The following is a 23,047-nucleotide window of genomic DNA, read 5'->3' as shown; positions in this document are numbered from 1 at the left end:
GTTTGCAGCCACCACTCAAATCTCTACTGCCACTGTCACATGGCCTCCTTGCAAGGACACCAGTTGTGGGATTTAGGACCCACCCCAATCCAGTACAAACTCCTTAAGTTACCGAATGACAGCTGCCAACACCTCATTTCACATCCTCAGGCTCTAGGTAGAGCAGCAATGGGGTCCAGGAGTGTGGGGGACATGAGGTAACCCAGTACAACACTTAGGCAGAGTCCTGATCCAGAATTTCATAAAAGGAAACTGGGGCTACAGAGTGGGGAGTCCCTGCTAGGGGCAAACCTAGGAAGAGGTGAGGTTGAGAGACGCCAAAGGCAGCAAGCGAGTCATGGAGGAAACCAACTGTGAGCGAAGTTGACCAGCAGGATGAACATGAGAACATGAGCGACAGAGACGAGTGGAAGAGCACCCCAAAAGCCCCACTCAACCCCGTCCCTTCCTAAAGCGTGGGTAGAGGACACACTAAGTCTGCCCTCTTGCCTCGGCTCGTTCAAGTTGGGATTCTGATCCTCGTGACCACAAAAGCACTAATACCTCCATCTATGACAGCTTGATCTGCGGCCTCCAACTATTCATATGATGAAGCCATCACCTCCAGGAGTTAACCTCCAGAATGTAACCTTATTCGGATATAGTGTCATCACAGATGTAATTAGTTAATATGAGGTCACACTGGCATTGGTGTGGGGGGGGAGGTCCCTAATCCAATATGACTGTGTCCTTATAAAGGGGGGCAATTTGGACACAGAAACAGACACGCACACACAGGAAGAACACTAGGCGAGCATAAAAGGCAGAGATCAGGGTGGTACTTCTCCAAGCAAAGGAATGACAAAGATAGCCAGCAAACCACCAGAGGCTGGAGGAAAGGCCTGGAATAGACTGCCCCTCGCAGCCTCAGATTGAGCCAACCCCGCCAACACCTGGGTCTCAGACTCCTGCCCAGCAGAACTGAGAATACGGATTCCTGTTGTTTAAGCCAGCAGTCTGCGGTGCTCTGTTACAGCAGCCCTCGTAATCTAACACACCCCACCCAAAGGGCCTGCCATCCCGCCCTGCTGCTCTCTATGCTTGGGCACCTGGAGCTGTGCTCAGAACTCACCACCCTCGAATGGCCCCATCCTTTCCCTCTGCCAATCTCACTCATCCTCTGAGGGCCACCTCCCCCAAGAACCCTCTTCTGAACCTCCCCCTGAACTTTCCCTGCATCAGCCCCACAGCTGAGTGCTTAATTGTTCTCTAATTACTTCCTCTGTGAATTGTTCTGTCTGCCCAGCTTTGGGAGAGAGGGAGGGTGGAACGTGGCTTTGACATATTCTAGATCCCCCACAGCATTGGCAGAGAGGTAAGTACCTATCAGCTGCTCAACAAGTCTGTATTTTCTGAGCGAGCAAAGCAGTCAGTGGTGGGCCCCAACCTTCCCGAGTCTGTGAATGGGGCCACCATAAGCTAAGGCAGTTTCTCCAGCAAACAGCCCAACACAGCAGCTAAGCGGAGGGTCTGGGTCTGGGCACCACCCTGCAGGTTAGACCCCAAAGAGGGGGACATGCCGCAAGCATGGTCTGCAGATTGAAGGGGAACAGTGAGTACGCGGATATGACCATCCCAACCACCGTCAAGCGGGAAGGCTGGCTGAAGGATACAAAGAATACCCTAGAATCCTTACTATGATGGATCAACTTATGAAAATAGAGCTTCCTAAAGTCCACAGGAGACTCCAAGGTCCCAAGGAGGTGAAAGCCACTTGAGCCCCTCCACATTTCTTTGCCAGCAAGACCAGCCTCATCTCTGAGAGCTGGCAGTCTCACTTCCAGACAGTAAGCTCCCAGCCCTGAACAGAACAAACAGTCCAGGAGGACAAGCACTGGATCAGGAGTCAGGAGGCCTGGGTTCAAGTCTCGCTTCTCCCGCCACCCAGTTGTGCCACTCTGGGCCAGTGACTTCCTGCTCTGAGCCCCTGTTTCCTCACCATGGAAACACGAGGGTTGGATGAGGTGACTTCTAAACCGTTACAACCCGGGAGTTAGTTACTCCCTTGGGTAACCTTCATCTAAGGCGCTTTGCCACTGAACAATGAAGGCCAAACAAGAAGAGTCAGTGTTTGTCAACCCCAGTGGGGTGCTGGATATAATCTGGGGGTCCCAGTCTCCCTGCTTCATTTTGTCCTCACAACTGCTCTGCAGGTGACAACCAGAGCTAACAGCTGCAGGATTTACTGTGCACCAGGCCCCGCCCCCCAGATGGGCTATAGTTCTCAAGCCCTGTCATGACCCTATTAGTGAGCAGGTTCTCTTATCCCGGTTTACAGACAAGGGAACTAGACTCAGAAAGAACTAACGACACAGTTAAAGTCTGGTAGCATTTAGGATTTTGGAAGGCCCCCTGCCTCCAAAGCCTATTTTATTAACTATGAGGCCATACTGCCTCAGAAATGACCCTTTTGTTCCTTCCGGAAGCCAGACCCTGCCCTTGCCCTCACCCCGTAGTTTAGATAGCCCCAGACACGCCCTCACACAGCCCTCCACAGGCTCCCATGGGTACGTCCCAGGGGGCTATGAAAGTGAGACCGAGGCAGGAGCAGAGCGGACCACCCTGAGGACTCTAGGACCCATAACGCCATGCCATGACATCCCGCGTCAGAGTGTCTCAGTGCAGGTAACAACCCATTACTGAGCACCTTTGCCGTGCCAGGCACTGGACAGTGTTCTGAGAGGACCCCAGGATGAGTGGGAGGAGACCACCCACCCCAAGAACATAAACCCAGCACTGAAATGACCAGACACAAGTCAAGTGCTCTGGATTCACAGTCCAACCTGGCTGAGGAAGCCACCGAAGGCTGCAAGGGGACAGGGGCACTCCAAGTAGTTCTGCAATTCAACTCAACCACACTTACTAACACCTACTATGTGCAGAGTCCACACTAGGCCCCAGGGGAGGTTCAAGATGGGAAAGCAGCCCACCTGAATGCAACAAATAACTGCATAAGAGCTGTGACAGGGGATGGAAAGTACTCAGGGGGTATGTGAGGAGGCCAAGGTACAATTTCACTGGAAACAGTACCTCAGTTTCCCATCTGTAAAATAAGTAATAACAGTACCTCTCTCAGAGGGTCTTAGTGAGAAGTAAATTGACGTGTGTGGAATTTCTGAGGCAGTGCCTGCCCCTGGCAAGCACTCAGGGTGTGTGTGTGCATGTGTATGTTGTTGTTGTCAGACCCCGAGCTCAGAGGATGAGAAAGAGCCTGGTGACTTAAGAAGGGGATGAGAGAGGACAGACCCGGAGTGCATGGAGTGAACCCCCACAGCGTGTGGCCAGGGCGTAGCCATGTGAACACGGGAGCAGGCCATGAGGCTGGAAAGAAAGCGGGAAGCAGCTCCTGACCTGCTCTCTGGGGCCTCTGGTCCACTGGCTGTGGAAGGGCCATGCAGAAGCTGTCCAACAATGGGCCGAAGGTGCCTCGGAGATGGAGCGGGGCCCCAGGGAGGAGCCTCTCGGGGCTGAGGTAGGGCAGCACTCAGCGAGGAGGCTGGGGCCAGGAGGCCTGGGGAAGAGGAGCCACCGCCACGGCAGCCACCTCGGTCTCTCCCTCAGTGACTAATGGCACACCATCCGTCCCGGCTGACACTAATGCTTCCTGCCATCCATCTCCTACTCGTTAAATCACCATTTTATGGCCAAAATCTCTCTCTCATAATTGATAAAAATCTCCTTTTGATGTTCAGCATTATTGGGGGGAAAATGTTTTTTTTATTCTTCATTATGTTTTCAATATAAATGCATTTTTTATTGAGAGCTGCTGGGAAGTCTGGAGGAGGTGACTCTCTCCCCCTCGCCCCCCAGTCCTCCCCACACGCAGCTTTGTGGCCACCAGCTCCTTCTGTTCCACTCCCAGAATGCTCACATGGCAGCCGTCTCAGGGATCGTCTGGGGAGACAAAGAAACCAGACGCTGGAACAAACAAAGGTTGTGCTGAGGGCCAAGAGACAGCTGAAGCCCTCAAGGTGGCCCTCAGCTCCAGGCCAGTGGAGCAGCCAGGGGTGGTGAATCAGGGTGAGCTGGCCTCAGGCGGATGTTTGGCAACGTGCAAGAACAGCGGCGAGAGCTGCAGAGAGCGGGGACGCCCGGGGGCTGACACAGCACGTGGCCCAGAGGTGTGCTCAGTAAATATTTGTGAGCAAGTAAGAGAAGGACAGGGAGAAGGTGGATCAGCGCTGGAAAGAAGGCAGCAAGGAATATGACATGGAGGCATGTGTCACCGGGGTGGGGGGGGGGGGGGGAGTTTTCTGCCAGCCACAGGTACCCCAGGTAGAATCGGCTCCTCTGGCCCCCTCTGCCCATGTCCCTCGCCCCAGTCCAACCTAGGGCGTGTTTGTCCCTGCATCTGCCCACACCCAGCTCCTCCAGGACAAGAGAAGAAGAGCCAGCTGCCATCCTACAAGGAGGAGCACAGCACAGCCACCAACTCCTGACCCTGGGCACCTGTGGCTGTTCCCGCGCCCATTGTGTCACCTTTAGGGACCAAGAGCACAACGCAGATGCTACTGATGGCCTCAGGACACTGCAATGGTTGAAACTGCCTGGCTGAGCTGCTAGCAGCCCCCAGGTTGGGGGTCACGGGGCAGTGCTCAAGAAGCCCAGGAGACAGGCTCCCAAGGCAGCCTGTGGGACATTTCTAACAGTGGAAGGGAAGGGGCTGACCAACAGGTGGAACACCAGGTGTTGATCGCGGAAGAGAAAGGAGGATTCTACTAGCAAAATAGTATCTGGGACAGAGCACTGTACCAGCATCAGAAAACCTGGTTAAAGACCCAACGCTGCCATTTAATCTCTCAGAATCTCAGTTCTCACACATATAAAGCATCCAGCGTTAACACAGAAATCATCGCTAATATTTGCTGGCCATTTGCTCTCTGCCGGGCATGCTCTACATGCTCCACATCCATTAATTCATGTAATCCCCACAGGCATGTACTTCCCCATTTTACAAATGAGGAAAATAAGAGACAGAGAAGATAAGTAACATGTCCAAGGTCACACAGCCAATAAACCAGCAAGTAGTTTAGCTCCAGCCCACCTTCAAGACTCAATAGGAAGCTTAACAGTCGTATGAAGGCAAGACCAAGGGTAGAAATGTTTGGTCCTGACTAAGGGCCACGTGGGAACCAGGGGGGTTAATTTTGTGTGTCAACTTGGCTGAGCCATGGTGCCCAGACATTTGGGCAAACTTTATTCTAATATTTTCATAAGGATGCTTTTGAATGAGATTCACATTTAAATTAGTAGACTTTGAACAAAGCAGACTGCCCTCCCTAATGTGGGTGGGCCTCGTCTAATCAGCTGAAGGCCTGAATAGCATAAGACTGACTGCCTGGAGCACCAAAAGTTCTGCCAGCAGATGGCCTTTGGACTCAAACTGCAATATCAGCTCTTCTTGGGTCTCCAGATGGACACCCCCTCCAAAGATGCAGGACGTGCCAGCCTCCAAATCGCATAAGCCAATTCCTTCCAACTAATCAATCTCTCTTTACTTACACACACACACACACACACACACACACACACACACACACACACCCTCTTGGCTCTGTTTCTCTGGTGAAGATTGACTAACAGAAGAATGAAATCCAGCCCTGGCAGAGCTGTCACCTGAAGGAAGGGATGCCCGGAGGGGGTGCCTTTTACTGCTGCTCACACAGTTCTCCATGCACCAGCAGAGATCCCACATGCAGCCCTGCAGTAATGACAGGGGTCATCCCAGGCTTTGCTACTCACCATCCACACCCATCATCCCCTCCCCCAGCCCTGAGGCCTCCATGGAAGCCCCTGCTGCAGTCTCTGTCCAGTCTCTGCACTGCCCCCACTCAGCACCACCACCACCAGGAGCCCCTCACACAAGCCAGACAGTCTCCTGCCTCACCTCCCTGCTTCCACTTCTGCTGGTCCTCATGCCAAGAGCACCTTCTCTCTGCACCCCAACCAAGCTTGATAAATGATGGAGGTTCCTGGGGGAAGAGCTATTTTATCTCTTCCCTGAACTTTTGCTTACACCTTGAGCAAAGCAAGACAACATCACCCTCCACCTGTTCCTGTAGGTTCATAAGAAAGAATGAAGTATGCATTCCCCCACCTGATACACAGCGGTTCTCTTCCACGTTCCAGTGGCCGCTCTGGTCAGATGGTCCAACAAGAATGCCGATCTCCTATGACAGCCTTTCTCCCCAGGTACTATGGGAAATTATAAAACAAGTACGAGTCTAGATCCCTACCATGTGGAGCTCAGGGGTAAAAGACTAATGAAACACGTGTCAGAGTGCACAAGCCAGCCCCCAATCCCCCAACACCAGTACAAGTGGTGCCCCTAACAAAGGTATTTCTGTGCATCACTCTGGCAGCTGACCTCATTTCCTTCAGTCTCTCATAGAATTTTAGAGCTAGGAAAGAACCTAGCTGCATCCAAAGTTTCTAGAACTGTGCTTTCTTCACTAAATACCAGCTGTTTGGGCAACAAAGAGAGAGAGAAAGAAGGGAAAATGAAGGAAAAGGTGTCTAAACACAGAACTGCAGGCTGTTAGTGACTGCAGGGGGCATCTGAGGAGTCCTAGCCCAGAAGAGAAATGTGGAAGGATGGGTTGGTGGTCAGAACCCTGCCAGGTCCTTCAGCAGGAAGGAAAGAACTCCTGGGGACCAGAGAAGTCAACAGCTTGTTCAGAGTGCAAAGGTGTCAGCCTGGGCTCCTTCCTCTGCGTGAATCATGCCCAGGAGAATAAGGAACCCAAGTCTCAGCCACCTGTCAGGGTTCCCCTCTGCTGAAAAGGGCCAAGCCTTCAGTACCTTTCCCTGACGCTCAAGCTCCGGCGCCATCTGCTGGCCAACGTCAGCACTGCACCTAGACCTACAGTCCCAAGGGCAGTTAGGAGACCAAGGTTGAGACCATTCCTAACCCACTCCAGACCCAGGTGACTTTGGAGACACCAGAAATGATGCCACCTCCTAGAGTTCGGGCTTCCAACTGCTTCCCAGAACGTGTCCTTCAGGACTTAGGCCTAACATTCAAAATAAAAGGGAAAAAGCAAGTTTCTTTCTGGTAATACTAGCTGAGAAACTTCTAAGACACAGACACAAAAAACATTTCTGAAAGATTTCTGCCAGACAGAAGCTCTGTTGTAGAAGACAAAGCACTGGTCTGGTAATCAAAAGATCCAAGGCCTCATCCTGTCACTCACACGTCCCTCCCTTAGCTCTGTGGTCCCATCCCCACCCCACACATCCCTACGCCAGGACAGTGCCCCTTTATTCGCTCTCCCCTCCACACTGATGGCACCGGCTGCAGTGCAGAGATTATGCACTGCTCCAGAATCACATGTAAATCACAGGGTCCAGAAGAACTGCATGCTCATGCTCATCTCCCACACCCTGCTGGGGGACCCCTCAGGACCAGCCCCATCTGCCTGGGAGAGGGTAGGGACTGGTGTAAGGACACTAGTGACCCTGTAAGGCCTCTGCTGATGGGAAGGGTAGATACAATGAACCAGCACAGCCAGAACACTCTGGCCACCCCCCTGCACTTCAGTCTGAGATTTAGGGGTAGCTATGTAGTCTTTGAGCTCCAGGTGTCTTGGGAGCACATCCAAGAACTCGAACCCAGACAGCAGATGGGGATACAGGACAGACTTGGCTTCCTTTAACCACGTTCTTGAAACTGGGGATGAAACAAAGCTTTCTACTGAGGTCCCAGGGCAGGTGTAGAGCCCACAACTGGTGGGGTCCACTCAGATATCTTCCTGGTGGGGACAGCTGCTCCCCAAAAAGTGTCGTGGAAGAGGCGGGAGGAGGAGGGAAGTGCAAAGTGAGTGACTTTCCCCGCCCTCACACCCCCACACCCACCTACCCTGTTCCCACATAGCCCCTTTCCCCTCCCTCCACCCACAGAATGAGAAAGTGTGTCACCAGGGAACAAATGCCATCTTCCCAGGAGGGAGGAGGAGGAGGAAGCGGGGGAGGAAAGACTTCAATTGTGCATCTCTGGGGGCCGGGGTAAGAAAGCAGAGGTTGCCGAGCTTCCCAGCTGTGAAGGACGCCCCCTCAGAACCGTGACCTTGACATTAGCCTGCCCTATTCAGAGGGCTCAAGACAACCTGTGGGGCAGGAGCCTCAGGCCACCATGCTCAGGACCACATGGCCAGGGAGGCCTACAGAAGAGGCCCTGAAGATGCAGACAAAATCTTTTAACCCCATACATCCTTTGGCCAGCTGGGTGGGCCCATCGTGACTGCTGACACCCCAAACTTCTCATCTCGCTCTACCCTGGCTTACAGGGGGCCACTGACCCGCTCCTGCTTCCCACTCCAGCCCTCCACAGACAAGCCGGCCTAGAAGGGTTAATCTGCTGCCTTCCCTCCCTTGCATCCGCCCCCACGAGCTGCCACATGCCAGCAATGATGCACTTCACACTGTTATTACAGTGATTTATTTAGTTTTAATTGGGGGGTGAATCTCGTGCTATAGGAAGCAGGAGGCCAACAGCCTTGGCAAGAAGCAAAGCCATGCACAGGCCTGTGCCATGCCAATCTGGTCCCCTCTGCCTGGGGTATCTCCATCCTAACCTTGCTCCTCCTGGCTTGTGGGCTTGCTCCTGACTCTAGCCCTAAATCGGGTTTACCCTCCACTTAATCTCCACCACCCAAGCTTTTATCCCTCATCTGCAAAATGGGGTTAATGACAGATAGGTACCTAACACTGCTGTGAGGATCAGGTGAGATAATGCAGGGAACACAGCACTGCCATCCACACACAGCAAACCCTCCATAACTGATAGATATGATTAGGTTGAACCATATGAATCCCATTACATTGCAGGGCAAAAACAATCACACATCAACTATTTCATACGGTTCAACCACCTTTTTCACTGAGGGCCACTGAGGTTCCTTCTCACCCCTTCGATTTCACTGCTGAAAGTTGCCACAAAGTATGTTTCCATTCCAGGGGCGAAGCCCCAGCAGCCAGCAGGGACAGCTCTGCCAGGGCCTTAGAAACATCCCATCCCAGCACCCATCGCTCCCGGCACGGCAGCTACCTCTTTGCCCAGGTCCTCACGGATGACCCGGCGGACCTCTTGCATGCTGCTCTGTGGAGCCTGGCTGTGCAGCACCTTCAGCGTGCTGGTATACTCCTCAGGCAGCAGGTAGTCCAGAGCGCCCAGGTGCTGGCCCACCTTGATGAAAGTGCCCCGGTTGGCACAGCAGAGCTCACAGAGACGCCTGGCAGAACGGAGGTGCACCTGCAGGGAGATGGGCCAGGAACAGAGAGGTGTGAGTGCACACTGCCCACTGGACATTCTTTCCCTTTCCTGCCCCCACTGGTTGAAGAGCCTGATTCGCTCCGAGAGTACGTACACACACACACACACACACACACACACACACACACACACACCCTTCATTCACCTTCTGCCTCAATGCTCTCCTTCGGTCTCAGTACCTAGGGCCAGCAATTTTGACCTCATACTGAGTGAGGCTGGCCTCTTCATAGGGCCCGATGTGCCCATGCTTCTGGTCTTTTCTCCATCAAAACTTACCTGGCCCAGGAACCAGAGCAGTTGTTCAAGGCTTTTAAGCAAATCTAATCTACTGATGATTCATTTGTGGGTACACTGAGTTGATGTGTTTGCCACCCAACCCTCAGACATACCAATAATACTATCTGTTTGGAGGTCTACAATTTCTAAAACATGCTCATACGCATTCTTTCTTTTAATCCTTACGGCAGCTCAGGGAGTCAGGTATTGGTATATTTAAAAATAAGAAACTCAGGGGTGCCTGAGTAGTTCAGCCAGTTAAGCATCTGACTCTTGATTTTGGCTCAGGTTATGATCTCATGAGATTGAGCCCTGAGTTGGGCTCTACGCTGACAGTGTGGAGCTTACTTGAGATTCTCTCTCTCTCTTCCCCTCCTCCACTTTTGGGTGCTTGCTCTTTCTCTCGCTCTCTCTCTTTCTCAAAAATAAACTTTGGGGCACCTGGGTGGCTCAGTCAGTTAAACGTGCAACTTCGGCTCAGGTCATGATCTTGCAAGCCCACATCGGGCTCCGTGCTGACAGCTCAGAACCTGCAGCCTGCTTCTGTTTCTGTGTCTCCCTCTCTCTCCGCCCCTCCCCTGCTCACACTCTGTCTCTTGCTCTCGAAAATAAACTTTAAAAAAATATTAAGAAATAAACAATAAATAAATGATAGAAATAAGAAACTCAGATGTTGTGCTTATACAGAAATAGCTAATGTAGCTAATAAATGTCAAAGGAAAGTCTAGAAAACACGCTAAACCTAGGGCTCTTTTAACTCAACAAACTTTAGCAGGGGTCTCCTTTTTTTCTTAAGTTTTTTTTTTATTTTGAGAGAGAGAGAGAGAGTGAGCATGGGAGAGGAGGGGCAGAGAAGAGAGGGAGAAAGAAAATCATAAGCAGGTTCCATGCTGTCAGCACAGAGCCCAACATGGGGCCCAATCTCACAAACCATGAGATCATGACCTGGGCAGAAACCAAGAGTCAGACATGTAACAGACTAAGCCACCCAGGCAACCCTAGCAGGGGTCTCCTCTTAACTGGAAGAAAAGTTTTACTGGGAAGTGTCAGGTGCATGGAGCAGGCAGCTGGGCAGGTCTCCTAGGACAGGGCAGCCTTCAGCCTGATGCCCGCTGTCTTTCCAGAGCTGGGGGGTGGCCCCCGTTGGGGACACACTGGGCTATGTGTCCCCAGTCATCACCCCAGCTCAGCTGAAGGTCCTGAAACTGTGAGGTCCTGTCTTCCTGGAGCTACAGCTTCCGAGGCAGGATGGGGCTGTGGGCACACACAGAAGGTAAGGGAGCCCAGTGCCCTGTGGGAACCTCTTCCACCCATGCAATCAACCAAGAGGGAGTAAACATCTACACGGACTTACACTCTCTTGAGTGTTATGGAAGATGCCGACATAATTAAGCACATATTGGAGGCAATAAACCACCTGAGGAGTTAAATATCTTTTGGCAACAATGATGGAACAAACAGTTAAAGATCCTATATAGTTAGTTGCCAAGTGCATCGTACATAACACTGTTACTTTAGAAATTAAGAAGAGAACACCCTTGTCCTAGCAGCCCAGGAGCCCATCTGCCCTGTTCCACCACAGCACAACAGATGCCCCAGACTCCAGGCACTGCGGGGCTGTGCCGAGACCCTTGTGGGCACCCACTACTGGCTCCACTGGACACCTCTACCTCCCACCCTGATGAACCCTTGGGGAACCCTATATACACATGACTCCATCCCCCTACACAGAGTATGCCAGCCTTGATGTGGACAGCTGGTCCAAGCTGGGCCACAGAGTCTTTTTACCCTGCCGGGAGGGCACAGGAAAAAGGAAATTAACCCTAAGGATTAAGAGGAGAGAAAGCTTTTAGATGGATCAAAGGATCATGGGAATGGGGTGGATTCTCTTTAAGAATTTGGAACTGGGGGCGCCTGGGTGGCTCAGTCGGTTGAGCGTCCAACTTCGGCCCAGGTCATAATCTCACAGCTGGTGAGTTCAAGCCCCACATCAGGTTCTGTGCTGACAGCTCGGAGCCTGGAGCCTGCTTCAGATTCTGTGTCTCCCTCTCTCTCTGCCCCTCCCCTGCTCATGCTCTGTCTCTCTCTGTCTCAAAAATAAATAAAAACATTTAAAAAATTAAAAAAAAAAAAAGAATTTGGAACTGGGGACTCAGCTGGCCAGTGGCACATGGGCAGTAAATCAATGCTATGGCTGGCCAAGGCCATGCTCAAGCCCTGGTTTTGAGGAAGTGAGAAAGAAGGCAAACTGTGGTCAAACATGGAACTGGGCATTTCTTCATGGTACAAAGGTCCAGGCTAGTGTGAACAATCATTCCCCAAATTCCAACCCAGAAGAAGAGAGATCAAAATCACTGGCAGAATAAGAGGCAACACATAGGCATCCACAATCCACTAGTCCTAAGACACATTACGGCCGGGGCCCACATCCAACCGGACACTCCTGGCTCGGCTGCCCCGGCACCCGGCCACCCTCTCCCCCAAGGAGGCAGGCTCAGCCCCTACATCAAAGCTGCTCTGGGGTCAAGGCCACATGGAAGCAGAGGACTAGAAGGTGGGGTGAGGCCACATCCCACTTTCCCCTCCCTGCCCAGGAAAGGCATCAACCACCGTGTGTTCACCGGGACTTACAGCAGGCCAGTCCCGTGCCCTCCAGTACATGGGAAGATGTGACGGAGCCATTCGTGCACAGAGAATGACTTGCCACAACAGGATCACACTGAGAACCGCAGGAGCTTAGAGGCAAGAAATGGGAGGACCGGAATTAGAGCAAAGGCTTGGCTCACAGGAGGGCAGTGGGTGTGTGCTGCTCAGAACTATGGCCTCCAGACTCCAAATCCACCCTTCTCCACCCTGCACTGTGATCCTGCAGCTGCATCCTGTCATTTCTCCTTTATCAGATGGTTTGTTATTAGGGGACTCTGGAGGGACACTGAGGCCACAGAAGAGCAAGGAGGTCCCATTACCAGAGCCAGTGTGGCATTTTAGCTCAGCAGCTGGCAGGCCAGTGGCTTGAGGGTGCTCCCTTCAGTGGCCCTCCCAGACCAGACCCGCCTCACTAAATTTTCCCATAACTGGCAGGCCCCTCTTATGGCCCAGCTCAAGCCCACACCCTCCAGCCAATTGTTCTGACCAGCTACCAGAGGGTTCCTATACATTGTAGGAGTGTGGCCCAGAGCTAAATTGCACTGTCACCCAGGAGGCTACTCCCACAGACCCTGGCTTCCACCATGTCCCCTCACCACTGGGCAGACCTCCATCTCAGCCCTGCAGGTGGGAGGCCCTCAGCTGAGTTCTGTCCTTATTCACTACCCTTCAGCCCCAGAGGGAACAGCTGCTTTATATGCTTACTACTTCTGTGCCCTTAGAATCTTTTTTCACCCCTCGAGTTAACTACCTTTTACTTTTCCTAATTAATCATCTTTTCTATTAAGTTTTTGCCACTCAACCCTCTTGCACTGTTGGTGGTAATGCAAACTGGTAAAGCCACTGTGGAAAACAGTATGGAGGTTCCTCAAAGTTAAAAATAGAACTACCCTACAATCTAGCAATCATACTAGTAGGTATTTACTCAAAGAATACAAAAACACTAATTCAGAGGGATACATGCACCCTGATGTTTAAAACAGCATTATCTACAATAGCCAGACTATGGAAACAGCCCAAGTGTCCATCAACTAATGAATGTGTAAAGGAGATATGATATACATATAAATATATATATATATACATAAATATACATATATACACACATACACAATGGTGTATATATGTACGTGTATGTATGTATACATATACAGAGAGATAGATATATACATACACACACACACAACAGAATATTACTCAGCCATCAAAAAGAATGAAATCTTGCCATTTGCAATGGCGTGGATGGAACTAGAGTATATTATGCTAAATGAAGTAAGTCAGAGAAGACATACCATATGATTTCATGCACAAGTAGAATTTAAGAAACAAAACAAAGAAGCAAAGGAGGGGAAAGAGAGAGAGAAATCAAGAAACAGACTCTTAACTACAGAAAACAAACTGATGGTTACCAGAGGGGAGATGGGGGAGGGGGTGGGAGATAAGTGAAATAGGTGATGGGGATTAAGGAGTGTACTTGTTGTGATGAGCACTGGGTGCTGTATGGAAGTGTTGAATCACTATAATGTACACCTGAAACTAATATTACACTGTATGTTAACTAATTAGAATTTAAATAAAAACTTCAAAAATAGTCAAAAAATAGGGTGGATTCTACTCTAAACTTTTTAATACAGTGTGTGTTATACAATTTACTTACACAATAATCAATGTGAAATAAAGATACCAGAAATGTAAAAAACTTTTTAAAAAGTCTTCCCCAGAGAGATTACTGGTGTGAATGGTCCCTGGTGGATACACAAGATTAGTCCTTGAAATCAAATTTGAATAAATTAGGATAAAAAGGGCACTTCAGATCAAGAGAGCAATACAGAACTACGTATCTGCATGCATGTATGTGTGTTGTTGAAGACCTAACTTCGTTTTCTTTAGACTGGATTCACATCTGCATTTGTCTCTGCTGCTGGCAGCCCTCAGTAATATTCTAGGGGTGCCTGGATGGCTCAGACACTTAAGAGTCTGACTCTTGATTTTGGCTCATGATCTCATGGTTCAGTTCATGAGATCAAGCCTCGTGTACGGCTCCACACTGACAGCATGGAGCCTGCTTAGGATTCTCTCTCTCCTCTCTCTGCTCCTCCCATGCTCACTTATATGTGCTCGCTCTCTCTCAAAATAAATAAACTTAGAAAAAAAGAAGGAAAGCATCAGACTACTGCCCCTCACCTGTGGCTTGAACCCAGGATACCTCTTGGCACAAAGTAATGGTCACCTTCAAGACACTGTCTGGGCAATACGGGGAGCCCTCTCTGGTCACACAAGCCCAGGAAAGCTAGTCAGTCCCCAACTCACAAGCTACTCGGCACACAGCCACGGGGGCAGAGACCATGTGTGTCCCTATACGCTCTGTGTACCTCAGGGCAAGCTGTCCATGTGCCATAAATGTAGATTAATGACAACTATGGGTTATATACTCACAAAACCGCCATCCATGAAGCTGAGTCAGCATCTACTGCAAATGGCACCCACATTTCAACTAAAGAAGCTCCAAAGTCACCTTCAACCAGCTTCTAAATACACACACACACACACACACACACACACACACACACACACACGAAGAACATTGCCACTCACCAAAACTTACATTCTTTTAAGGCCAAAAGACACAAATGCTGAAGAATAGAGTAGGGCCTCTGATCTCCAGGGTCCCTTTTCAGCTCCAGCTCCTAGGGCTTCACTGTCCTTTGGGATCAGAAGGTGGGTCCCATTCAAAATTTCAAGAAACTACTAGCTTAGTAAAAACCCCTCTTTCAGCATTTACTTCCTTAATCTGATACCTTAAGGGGCAGTACCTGCTAGCAGCAGGGACCATCCACAGGGATCCCATGGTTTCTACCACCCAGGAACCTTTCCCCCAACAAGGAGCGTGCTCAATGAAAAGGCAAAGCTTCTGGAATCTTGGATCTCTGCATTCCCCTGAATCTACTCCTTCATGCTACACATCTTCAAGCATGCACCTACATAGGCAAAGGCAGCAGGAAGGACGATGAAAGTTAGTTTACACTAGTACTGTACAACAGAAATTGCTGCAATGGCAGAAATGTTCTACATCTGCACTGTCCAATAACACAGTGGCCACTAGCAGCTACCAGGGGCTGCTGGCCGCTTGACATGCGGCTAGTGTGACTGAGGAACTGAATTCTCCATTTTTTTTTAATGTTTAGAGAGAGAAAAAGCACAAGCGAGGGAGAGGGGCAGAGGGAGAGAGGGAGGGGGGAGAGAGAGAGAGACAGAGAGAGAGAGAGAGAGAGAGAGGGAGAGAGGGAGAGAGGGAGAGGGAGAGAGAACCCCCAGCAGGCTCCACACTCAGCACAAAGACCAATGCAGGGCTAGATCCCATGACCTTGAGATCATGACCTGAGCCAAAAATCAAGAGTCAGATGCTCAACCAACCTAGCCACCTAGGCATCCTTAAAGTATTTAAATTTAAATCAGGGCAGCTGGGTGGCTCAGTCATTAGACATCTGACATTGGCTCAGGTCATGATCTCACATTCATGAGTTTAAGCCCCACTTCAGGTGAGCCCTGCTTCTCTCTCTTTCTCTCTCTCTCTCTCTCTCTCTCTCTCTCTCTCTCTCTCTCTTTCCCTCTCTGCTCCTCTTGGGATTCTCTCTCTCTGCCCCTTGCTCACTTGCTCCCTCTCACTCATTAATTATTAATTAATTAATTTAAATAATCACATGTAGCTAATGGCTACCATACTGGACAGCTCAGGATTATAAATCAGTAACAACTATAATAAATAATCATTTATTTAGTGCCTTGGTCTACGTACTATTCCTGGCCTACAGTAAATGCTGAAATATACGTGGTTGATACTGTTTTTAAATCTGCCCCACATATCCATAAAATAGATCTTAATATGTGTCTTTAAAGATGACAAAATGATCTCAGAGAGGTTCAGTAACATTCCCAAGGTCCTAGAGTCAGTAAAGGGTGAAATGGTGGTGTGTTCAAGCATGTGCCAGGGGGCAGGCATGAACTGAATTTCTCCACGTGTTCGCACAGTGGGAATGCAAGCATTGTGGGGATGATCTTCGTGGGCAAGGAGTTCACCATGCAGACCAAGAGGTGGCCACACACCATGACACTAGAATCACCGATGGCAGGCAGTAAAGGTAGTTGCCCAGTAACTCCCAGGTATGACAGCACCTGGCTGGCACCAGGGCGGCCATGGAAGTTGAATCAAACGTATACATTTAAAAGGCCAATGAAAACTGCAGACGGCCTTGAACACAACAAGACGGGAGTCATAAAACATGATTAATAGCAATGGCTTTGGAATTAAAAACACCTGAGTTTATTTTATTTTTTTTTAATTTTTTTTTCAACGATTATTTATTTTTGGGACAGAGAGAGACAGAGCATGAACGGGGGAGGGGCAGAGAGAAAGGGAGACACAGAATCAGAAACAGGCTCCAGGCTCTGAGCCATCAGCCCAGAGCCGGACGCGGGGCTCAACCTCACGGACTGCGAGATCGTGACCTGGCTGAAGTCGGACGCTTAACCGACTGCGCCACCCAGGCGCCCCAAAAACACCTGAGTTTAAATCCTACTTTGGGGGCACCTGGGTGGCTCAGTCGGTTAAACGTCCGACTTCAGCTCAGGTCACGATCTCGCGGTCCATGAGTTCGAGCCCTGCGTCGGGCTCTGGGCTGATGGCCCAGAGCCTGGAGCCTGCTTCCGATTCTGTGTCTCCCTCTCTCTCTGCCCCTCCCCCGTTCATGCTCTGTCTCTGTCTCAAAAATAAACGTTAAAAAAAAAAAAAAAAAAACATATTAAATCCTACTTTGCTACTTACCTGCCCTATAACTTTGGACAAGTTAATTAACTTTGGGGCCTCAGTTTCCTCATCAGTAAAAGGAGGAGAAAAATGGTGACTGTCACTGTGATGGTCATATGAAGCAATTAATAAAAAGGAGTTTTAGTACAGGGCTCAGCACACAGTCATTGCTCAATATATGAATCAAAAAAGATGGTGGGGGGAGTGGAAACCACTATTCCAAGAAAAATGAAATTGAAAATAAAAATAAAAAAGAACACTCCAGGCCCATCCAAACTCCCTATATTTTGTTCAGACCAACAAGTCTAGACCACAATCTAATAGAAACAATAGCTAATTTCATGCTCTGTCATCTAAATGGCAGAGCATCCATACACAAGAAATGCAAACAGCGATACAGCGTTATTCTCAACACTGACTTAACTTTCTCTGCCCCAAGACCCTACTTCCTCTACTACCCTAACACCGACCACCCATCAGCTCACTGACCCAAGTGCTGCCTTAACCAAGCACCTGGTTTCTCTGGCTGGTTGGGGGTGTAGCTGCAGCATGTCCTCACTGCAGAGGCCTGACATTCCCGCTTCTGTCCCTCCCAAAATAACGGCAGGAACAGCTGGCGTGGTCTCCCTGCCCCTCCTCCAACTTCATTTTCACTCCCAGCTCAATAACTTGCCTTATGATTATCTCATTACCAATAACCTTGCTGTAATGAGTTTTAACCTGCCTTATATTAATTAAAAGCATTGTTATTAGCCAGCTTGGTTTAGAGTTTTGAAAGTGAATAGCTAATAAGATCAACTCAGTACTGATTAATTATTGATTGGGGGGGAGGGAACAAAGGCCCAAAGAGGGCAATTCTTGACTCATGTCTAAACAACCAAGAGCAGGGGCTTGGGCCTCCAAACTCAGCAGGAAGGTACCAAAGTCAAAGCCTTTGAATCAACAAGGCTCCTCATCAGAACTGGGCAGTATCTTTCTGTGCCTAGAGCCTTCCCACAGCCATCGTGAACATTCCTAAAACCCACCGGACTTTCTGCAAGAAGTGTGGCAAGCACCAGCCCCACAAAGTGACACAGTACAAGAAAGGCAAAGATTCTCTTTATGCCCAGGGACAGCGGTGTTATGACAGGAAGCAGAATGGCTATGGTGGGCAGACTAAGCCGATTTTCCAGAAAAAGGCTGAAACTACAAAGAAGATTGTGCTGAGGCTTGAATGTGTTGAGCCCAACTGCAGATTTAAGAGAATGCTGGCTATTAAGAGATGCAAGCATTTTGAACTGGGAGGAGATAAGAAGAGAAAGGGCCAAGTGATCTAGTTTCTAACTTCATATTTTGTTACATTATGAAGACAATAAAATCTTGAGGTTATGTTCAAAAAAAAAAAAAAAAAAGACCTGGGCAGTATCTTTAGTGGGGTTGACTATACGTGTTTGTGACACAAAGAGGAAAGAGACAGGCACACAGACATGCCCCATCAACACAGGAAAAAAGAGAGAGATCATGAAAGAGTAAGTAAAAGACAGACCCCAAAACAAAACAAAGATTTTTGATTAATTCTTCTAGTTAAAAATTCAAGACCCAAAGAAAACATAATAAAATGTAAACAGTAGGGGCACCTGGGTGGCTCAGTCAGTTAAGCCTCCGACTTCGGCTGAGGTCATGATCTCACAGCTCATGGGTTCGAGCCCCGCGTCGGGCTCTGTGCTGACAGCTCAGAGCCTGGAGCCTGCTTTGGACTCTGTGTCTCCCTCTTTTTCTTCCCCTCCCCTGCTCACAACTCTTTCTCTCTCTCTCTCTCTCAAAAATAAATAAACATTAAAAAATTTTTAAAAATAAAAAATAAAATGTAAACAGTAGTATCTCTAGGCTGTGAGATTACAAAAGTATTTTTCTTCTTCATAGGTTTTTCTGTATTTTCCAAATTTCTTATAACTCCTATGTATTACATCCATAATGGGGAAGAATTTTTTTTTTTAATCATCCCTCCTTCAACATCTTCTACAAATATAAAAGTCCAGCTGATTTTTTATTCAGATTTACAAAACAATGGCTGTTAAGGCATGGGATATCAGGCAGCGAAGGACAGTGATTCCTGAGCAATGGGAAACAAACAAGGTGAACTCTACGATTGTCCCAGTTCACTGCATTAAAAGTTTACAGGCCCAGCATCAGGAAAGGGAACCCAAGAGGTGCCCAGAGAACTCCCTAAGTTGAGGAGGTGGAGCTGAGAGTTCAGGAAGGCCAAAGCAACTAGGGTTCACAGGACAGAGTCCTGGGGAGGAGAGAGCTATACAAAGAAGGAGCCCTAAAGATGTGTGGAGGGCCATCAAAATCCTCGAGAAGAAAGCAGGCAAAAACCTCTTTGACCTTGGCCACAGCAACTTCTTACTCAACACATCTCTGGAGGCCAGGGAAACAAAAGCAAAAATGAACTATTGGGACCTCATCAAAATAAAAAGCTTCTGCACAGTGAAGGAAACAATCAGCAAAACTAAAAGGCAACCGATGGAATGGGAGAAGATATATGCAAATGACGTATAAGATAAAGGGTTAGTATCCAAAATCTATAAAGAACTTATCAAACTCAACAACCAAAAAATAAATAACCCAGTAAAAAAATGGGCAAAAGACATGAATAGACACTTCTCCAAAGAAGACACTCAGATGGCAAACCGACACATGAAAAAATGCTCAGCATCACTCATCATCCAGGAAATACAAATCAAAACTACAATGAGATACCATCTCACACCTGTAAGAATGGCTAACATTAACAATTCAGGCAACAACAGATGTTGACAAGGATGCAGAGAAAGAGGATCTCTTTTGCACTGCTGCTGGGAATGCAAACTGGTGCAGCTACTCTGGAAAACAATATGGAGGTTCCTCAAAAAATTTAAAATAGAACTACCCTAAGACCCAGCAATTGCACTACTAGGAATGTATCCAAGGGATACAGGTATGCTGTTTCAAAGGGACACATGCACCCCAATGTTTATAGCAGCACTATCAACGATAGCCAAAGTATGGAAAGAGCCCAAATGTCCATCGATGGATGAATGGATAAAGAAGATGTGGTATGTATACATACAATGGAGTATTACTCGGCAATCAAAAAGAATGAAATCTTGCCATTTGCAACTATGTGGATGGAACTAGAGAGTATTATGCTAAGTAAAATTAGTCAGAGAAAGACAAATATCATATGACTTCACTCATATGAGGACTTTAAGACACAGAACTGATGAACACAAGGGAAGGGAAGCAGAAATAATATAAAAACAGGGAGGGGGACAAAACATAAGAGACTCTTAAATATGGAGAACAAACAGAGGGTTACTGGAGGGGTTGTGGGAGGGAGGATGGGCTAAGTGGGTAAGGCGCATTAAGGAATCTAGTCCTGAAATCATTGTTGCACTATATGCTAACTAATTTGGATGTGAATTAAGAAAATAAAAATAAATTAAAAAAAAAAAAGATGTGTGGAGGGTCCATGTCACATATTCAGCACATGCACATGAGAAAACCACATGAGCCTCGAGAGAGAGAAACTCCAAAAGACTAGGGTTAACAGTACCCAGTGCACATATAGGCCCACTGCACCAGCCAGATTGGAAAATCCAATAATTCTGGAGGCACTTGTTATAATCCCCAGAAGGGCCTTGCCTCAGTAATGGGGAATATCCCAAACTAAACACTGCTCCATTCCCATCCAACAAATATTAAAAGAAAGGCTTGAAAAAGAATCAAACTGTTTCCAAGTAACTGAACTGTGTGTCCCAGAACAAAGCTCAAGAGTATAAGAATACAAAGGGCACCTGGGTAACTCAGACGGTTAAGTGTCTGACTTCCTCTCAGGTCATGATCTCACAGTTTGTGGGTTCAAGCCCCACATTGGGCTCTGTGCTGACAGCTCAGAACCCGGAGGCTGCTTTGGTTCTGTGTCTCCTTCTCTCTCTCTGACCCTCCCCCACTTGTTCTCTCTCTCTCTCTCTTTCTCTCTCTCTCTTTCTCTCTCAAAAATAAATAACACATTAAAAAATAAAAATAAAAAGAATACAAAAACATCTAACACCCCAAAATATAAAGGTACAATGATGTCTAGCACCTAATAAGAAATTGCCAGGTATGCAAAGAAGAAAAATACAAAATGAGAGGAAATCCAACCAATCAAAACCATCTCAGAGCCTCAGCAATAAGACAACAAAAGAATTAAAAGGCATTCAAATTGGCAAGGAAGTCTTCAACTATTTGTAGAAGACATGATACTCCATGTAGAAAACCCAAAAGACTCTACCAAAAAATTGCTAGAACCAATATATGAATTCAGCAAAGTTGTAGGATATATCAATGTACAGAAATCTGTTGCATTTCTATACACCAATAATGAAGCAGCAGAAAAAGAAATCAGGGAATCAATCCCATTTACAATTGCACCAAAAACCATAAGATACCTAGGAACAAACCTAACCAAAGAGGTAAAAGATCTAAACTTTGGAAACTATGAAACCCTTACGACAGAAATTAAAGAGGACACAAAGAAGGGAAAAACATTCCATGCTCATGGACTAGAAGAACAAACTTTGTTAAAATGTCTATACTACCCAAAGCAATCTACACATTTAATGTAATCCCCATCAAAATACCACCAGCATTCTTTCCACAGCTAGAACAAACAATCTTAAAATTTGTATGGAACTACAAAAGACCCCAGATGGCCAAAGTAATCCTTAGAAAAAAAAGCAAAGCTTTAGGCATCATGATTCTAGACTTCAAATGATATTACAAAGCTGTAGGCAGCAAGACAGTATGGTACCAGCACAAAAACAGATACGTAGATCAATGGAACAGAATAGAAACCCAGAAATGAGTCCACAACGATATGGTCAACTCATATTTGACACAGCAGGAAAGACTATCCAATGGAAATAAGACAGACTCTTCAACAAATGGTGTTGGGAAAGCTGGACAGCAACATGCAGAAGAATGAAACTGGACCACTTTCTTACACCATACACAAAAATAAATTCAAAATGGATGAAAGACCTAAATGTGAGACAGGAAAACATCAAAATCCTAAAGGTACAGGCAACAATTGGTTTGACCTTGGCCACAGCAACTTCCTACTAGACACATTGCTGGAAGCAAGGGAAACAAAAGCAAACATGAATTATTGGGACTTAATCAAGATTGAAAGCTTCTACACAGCAAAGGAAATAATCAACAAAACAAAAAGGTAGCCTACAGAATGGGAGAAAATATTTGTAAATGACTTATGGGAAAAAGAGTTAGTATCCAAAATCTATAAAGAACTTATCAAACTCAACACCCAAAAATCAAATAATCTAGTTAAGAAAGGGGCAGAAGACATGAATAGACATTTTTCCAAAGAAGACATCCAGATGGCTAACAGACACATGACAAGATGCTCAACATCACTCATCATCAGGGAAATACAAATGAAAACCACAACGAGATACCACCTCACACCTGTGAGAATCGCTAAAATTGACAAAACAAGAAACAACAGGTGTTGGCAAGGATGTGGAGAAAAGGGAACCCTCTTGCACTGTTGGTGGGAATGTAAACTGGTGCAGCCACTGTGGAAAACAGTATGGATGTTCCTCAAAAAGTTAAAAATAGAACTACCCTATAATCCAGCAATTACACTATCAGGTATTTACCCAAAGGATACAAAAATACAGATTTGAAGGGGTACGTGCACCCCAATGTTTATAGCAGCACTATCAGCAATAGCCTAATTACGGAAAGAGCTCCAATGTCCATCAACCAATGAATGGATAAAGAAGATGTGGCATATATGTATACACAATGGAATATTACTCAACTATCAAAAAGAATAAAATATTGCCTTTTGCAATGACATGGATAGAGCTAGAGTGTATTATGCTAAGTGAAATAAGTCAGAGAAAGACAAATACCATTGGATTTCACTCATATGTGGAATTTAAGAAACAAAACAGATGAGCATATGGGAAGGCGGGGGAGAA

The 23,047-nt window shown here is 47.5% G+C and overlaps 2 protein-coding genes across 4 annotated transcripts in view; one reads left to right on the top strand and one right to left on the bottom strand.

The window, feature by feature from the left end:
* ADCK1 (aarF domain containing kinase 1) overlaps positions 1-23,047 on the bottom strand; it is a 125,741-nt gene that overhangs the window by 62,738 nt on the left and 39,956 nt on the right. For 2 of the 3 annotated variants that reach the window (XM_040477862.1, XM_040477863.1), the window contains exon 4: positions 9,086-9,289. The exons of the other annotated variant lie outside the window; for it this stretch is intronic. In XM_040477862.1, the coding sequence (XP_040333796.1) occupies positions 9,086-9,289 (204 nt within the window). The remainder of the gene's footprint in view (positions 1-9,085; positions 9,290-23,047) is intronic. 3 annotated transcript variants of the gene reach the window in all.
* Positions 16,284-18,427, top strand: LOC121031351 (60S ribosomal protein L36a-like). The gene is made up of 2 exons (XM_040476461.1): positions 16,284-16,382; positions 18,023-18,427. The coding sequence occupies exons 1-2, from the start codon at positions 16,284-16,286 to the stop codon at positions 18,350-18,352; spliced, it is 429 nt and encodes a 142-aa protein (XP_040332395.1). The 3' UTR covers positions 18,353-18,427.

Source organism: Herpailurus yagouaroundi, unplaced genomic scaffold (assembly GCF_014898765.1).
Source record: "Herpailurus yagouaroundi ecotype Mexico unplaced genomic scaffold, PumYag 141, whole genome shotgun sequence".
In the NCBI taxonomy this organism is placed as follows: domain Eukaryota; kingdom Metazoa; phylum Chordata; class Mammalia; order Carnivora; family Felidae; genus Herpailurus; species Herpailurus yagouaroundi.
This window is presented reverse-complemented; position numbering and strand designations above follow the sequence as displayed.

What these genes read in the sequence shown, in the direction of transcription:
- LOC121031351 (XM_040476461.1), top strand. Translation starts at nt 16,284, where the DNA reads ATGATCTTCGTGGGCAAGGAGTTCACCATGCAGACCAAGAGGTGGCCA. An exon ending in GCAGTAAAGGTAGTTGCCCA is followed by an intron (nt 16,383 to 18,022) that starts GTAACTCCCAGG and finishes TTCTGTGCCTAG; the next exon opens with AGCCTTCCCACAGCCATCGT.